The sequence below is a fragment of the Zingiber officinale genome, chromosome 2B (assembly GCF_018446385.1).
Source record: "Zingiber officinale cultivar Zhangliang chromosome 2B, Zo_v1.1, whole genome shotgun sequence".
Classification (NCBI taxonomy): Eukaryota; Viridiplantae; Streptophyta; class Magnoliopsida; order Zingiberales; family Zingiberaceae; genus Zingiber; species Zingiber officinale.
The window spans coordinates 155,849,435-155,853,844 of record NC_055989.1 but is presented as its reverse complement, the minus strand read 5'-3'; the positions used below and the strand labels follow the sequence as shown (position 1 = coordinate 155,853,844).

The window sequence follows — 4,410 nt, the reverse complement described above, 5'->3', positions numbered from 1 at the left end:
GAAGCTTTCATCTTTCTTTGTCGGTTGAAGAGTCATCTTTAAAAGTTGCTGAGTAATTTCTTCGTTCATCTTCTTCTTTTCTTCATGGGCTTGTAATGAACCCAGGAGTTGCTCAATCGTCATGACTTGTAGATCCTTGGTCTCTTCGATGATGGTTATAATGCTATCAAATTTTGAATCCAATAATGATCGAAGAATTTTCTCAATAATAGTTACTTCTTCTAGTTTCTCACCATTTCCCTTTAGTTGATTGGAAATGGTAGAGACTCTAGAAAAGTAATCGGATACTAACTCACCTTCTTTCATACGAAGAGCATCAAATTGACTTCTTAATGTCTGAAGTCATACCTTTTTTACTTTTTCTTCTCCTTGATATGAGATTTGGAGCTTTTCCCATGCTTGCTTGGCCGAAGTCGCACTTGAGATTTTTCTCAAAACCATCCTCATCTAAAGCTTGATAAATGAGGAAAAGAGCCTTCTTGTCTCTCTTTCTTAAATCTCTCAGACTGTTTTTTTCAGTCAGAGTTTGCGTCGAGTCATCACGCGGCTCAACGTAGCCTTTTTCTATAACCTCCCAAACATCATGAGCTCCAAGAAGCGCCTTCATCTTGATACTCCAATTGTCATAATTATTCGCTTTGAGTACTGGAACTTGGAAGGGAACCATACCTCCATTAGCCATGGTTCTCATGCCACTTTGTTGGAAAAAAAAATTATGGAGAAGAAAATAAAAGACTTATGGGAGAAGAATTCACTCTACGTAGAAGAGGAGGAGAATAAAACAAACAAACTCAACTTGCTTCATTCATTGAAAAGAGGTACATATTTATAGGCTTATTGAATAAGCACTAATAATCTAGAGATTTTTTTTTAATTCTATCTCTACGAAACTCTTATCCTTATCATGACAACTCAACAATTTTATCCTATCGCGAAGTCTAGTCAAACTTGCCACCTCATCCATTCTATCTCTATCACAAACTCTTATCAAGACTAACTTTTATCTCTAAAAAATTAAAGTTTAATTCTCAACACTGGCAAAGAAAGAGAAGATCAATACTATGATACCATGAAAGAAATAAGATTGTACTAAGACGATCGAGATGAAATAATAAAATTGTAGATTGTTTTGGTATGAAATAATAAAATTATAGATTGTTTTGGTATGAAATAATAAAATTGTAGATTGTTTTGGTTTGTTGGATAATTTATAGATATATTATAAGATTCCATTAATTGATAGAGTAATAAATAAAGAAAGTATTATAAGACTTCATTAATTGATAGAGTAATAAATTAAAAAAATAATTAATAGATTTTAATTTTATTTTAGTATAATCATTGAATGATCCTCTTTTCAAGCCCTATCTTATTTTAGCTGTGTCCTCAAATATGATTGTGACTAAAACCCACTTGGCCAAGATTGGTCGAGACCTCGATCTAGTCTAATGAGATTTTTTGGCCGAATAAAGATGAAGATGAAAATGTTATATATAAAATTTAAAAAATTGAGCCGAATAACAGCAAATTAATTAATTCGCTTGAAAGTAGCCAAATGCAAAGGTCTAAATGAACATTATTTGTTTTATCTTATTAATAAATAGTACATAAGCATATATCGATCACGGCACATTAATTTATTGTGAAAATAAATAAATTAAGAATCGATCGGCTGCGCATGCATTTTTTTATATCAGCAATAATAATTAAGATCGTCAATCATGATCACTTGCCGCCCCTTCCTATCAGAAGTCCCATGTACCTACAAAAATCATTAAAATGATCAAAATTAGAATAGATGCCATATATAGACATATAGTATAGTATAATATAATTTTATCAAAATTAAATTCGATCGATCGATTGGTTGATTATTATTTACGCGCGTACCTGCCCAACATCATGAGAGTAGCTTGAGGATTCGTTCCTGGGGAGAAATTGAAGGTGGATCCATCGATGACCCTGAGCCCGTCGACGCCGATCACTCTGTAGTCATGGTCGACCACCTTCCCTACTTCACAGCCGCCGTGGAAATGATAGATGGTGTTCACGAGGTCCTTGCAGTATTGCCCCAGCGAAGTGGCGTCCTGCGGACTTCTTGCTCTGTTATTGACGACTAAGCTTGCAGTGAGATTCTGCAAGTACTCCACCGTTTGATTCGGGTATCTGAATTCGGAAAACGCTTCTGTATCCACCGTTCTCATGATCGTCTGCATTGCCTCCACGCATGTTCTGACATCCTCAGGCTCCGTGAAGTAGTTGTAGGTCACTGATGGATTGTCCTCTGGGTCCACATTCTTGAGACGAAGATATCCTCGGGACAGAGGCTTTGCCAATTTCTCAACTATTACGCCGGTATGGGATGAGGAATTGCCAACTCCGAAGCTGAACCCCGTCAAAGACTCTATGTAGTAGCCCGGCCGGATTCCGACAACTTGAATCGAAGTGGGACTCAGTGGCTCCGGCGAAGGCACCACCAAGACGTTCATCGGGTTGTCGGCGATGCCCTGGCCGACCATCGGCTGGTCCAGGACCACCTCGATTCCCAAAGACCGGAGGTGGTCTGCCGGGCCCACGCCGCTCAGCATGAGCAACTGCGGGCTGCCGAGGGCGCCGGCTGACACTATGATTTCCCCTGCAGAGATTGAGCCCTGCTTTAGGCGGGCCTCGTGGATGTTGCCGTCTAAGTCCTTGTACACCACGCCGTACGCCTGCGGCTGCTTCTTACGGTGGCCGCCGGCAGTAACGTTCCTGAACAAGATCCTCTGCGCCGTGGCGCGCACAAGAACGGTGATCCTGGCTGGGTCGGCGTACTTGAGGAGATCGGCGGCGGTGTGGCGATGGCCGGCCGGGTCGAAAATGGTCCCTCCGACCTTGGTGCCGTCCAAGTGATCATAGGTGAAGCCGTTATCAGGGGTGACTCCGGCCTCCAGAAGCCCTGCTCTCAGGGCCGAAGTCCAGCCCGTCAGATGAGGCCGGAAAACCACCTCTCGCTCCACCCACCGGAACGACTGGTCGACCAGCTTCGGGTTCAATCCCATGTCCATCACCTCCTGGCGGCTGGCGCGCGAGTAGAACCCGGCGTTGATGCAGGTGCCGCCACCGAGGCAGCGAGCTCGTCTCATGATGACGCCATCCTCGGAGACGAAACTCTGCGCCGGCGAGGTCGGGGTGATGTAGGCGAGGTTGTTGGTTTGAGAGGCGAGGTTGGAAATGTTGGGATTCCCGTAGGGCGAACCGCCTCTTTCCAGCAGCAGCACGTCGAACCTCTCCGAGAGGGTGGCGGCCAAGGGGCAGCCGGCTGTCCCGCCGCCGACGATGATGTAGTCGTGGTATGAGACCCGTGGCGCATGTGTCGCATTCTTCACGAAGCCATACGGTGGCGCTGTTCACAGAATTAAACCAAATTAAACCATGCATAAATTAACAACTAATTAATTAATTACGAAAGTTAACATGGCTTAATCATATATATAATTAAAAGATCGAAGAGGAGGAACATTACAGTTGAGAGCATAGCAGAAGCCATGGAAGCAGAAGAAGAAGAGAGTTGCAACAGCAGAAGCAGAAATGAGCATTCTTTGAGTTTCCAACCCCATGATTTACTAATTACGTAATATGGATATGGAATATGGATTGGATCCATCCTTCAACCTTATATAAGCTAAGGGTGATGCGCATAATGTTACTTCGAATAAAATATGATCAAATATACGTTAGTTATACTTGACACGCATAATATTTAGACAACTTCTAAGCGAAGAAATAAGAAATAAAAAACTTAATTATCAGGTCAATAATAGCCACCTACTGGTTGTTGAAGCTTAATTATCTTCATTAAGACACTGTGGACGTGCTCCCATTTTAAAAATTCTCAAACTTTGAGTTGGTCGTCGAAATAAGAAATATAGAAAAAGAAATAGTCAAATAGATCAATAAGATATAAAAAAAAACCCCAAAAAAAAAAAGGACAAAAAGTCAGGTCAATAATAACCACTCTACTTGATGTTGAAACTTGTATATATTAGGACGGTGTTGGTCTAATCTTAAAAAAGTCTCAGTTGATAAATATTTTAAAGGATATTTATTTGTGAATTTTTGACTCCTTAACGCGGCACAACTGAAAATAAATTATTAAAAATCACAAGTTTTCAAAGAAACGTGAGAATTATTGATCATCTAGATGCCTTCATCCTCCTCCTAGCTAGTGAAGGTCAACTATATGGATAAATTTTTATTTATCTCTAAGAGATTGTCCGACATTCAATATTGCGTCGGGATTAATATAATGAAAAACTTGAGAATTATTGATCATCCAGATGCGTTGATTCTCTTCACTAAGGTCAACTATATGGAAAAATTTTTATTTATCTTAAGATATTGTCCAAAATTCCATATTGCCTGGGGATT

General features: G+C 40.8%; 1 protein-coding gene across 1 annotated transcript; it reads right to left on the bottom strand.

Annotated features, from left to right (window-relative positions):
• Positions 1-1,566: 1,566 nt before the first annotated feature.
• On the bottom strand, positions 1,567-3,650 carry LOC122048028 (protein HOTHEAD-like). The gene is made up of 3 exons (XM_042609632.1): positions 3,506-3,650; positions 1,891-3,385; positions 1,567-1,762 (listed from the first exon to the last, which is right to left on the bottom strand). Exons 1-3 carry the CDS (start codon positions 3,597-3,599, stop codon positions 1,726-1,728), a joined length of 1,626 nt encoding a protein of 541 aa, XP_042465566.1. The 5' UTR covers positions 3,600-3,650; the 3' UTR covers positions 1,567-1,725.
• Positions 3,651-4,410: the final 760 nt, after the last annotated feature.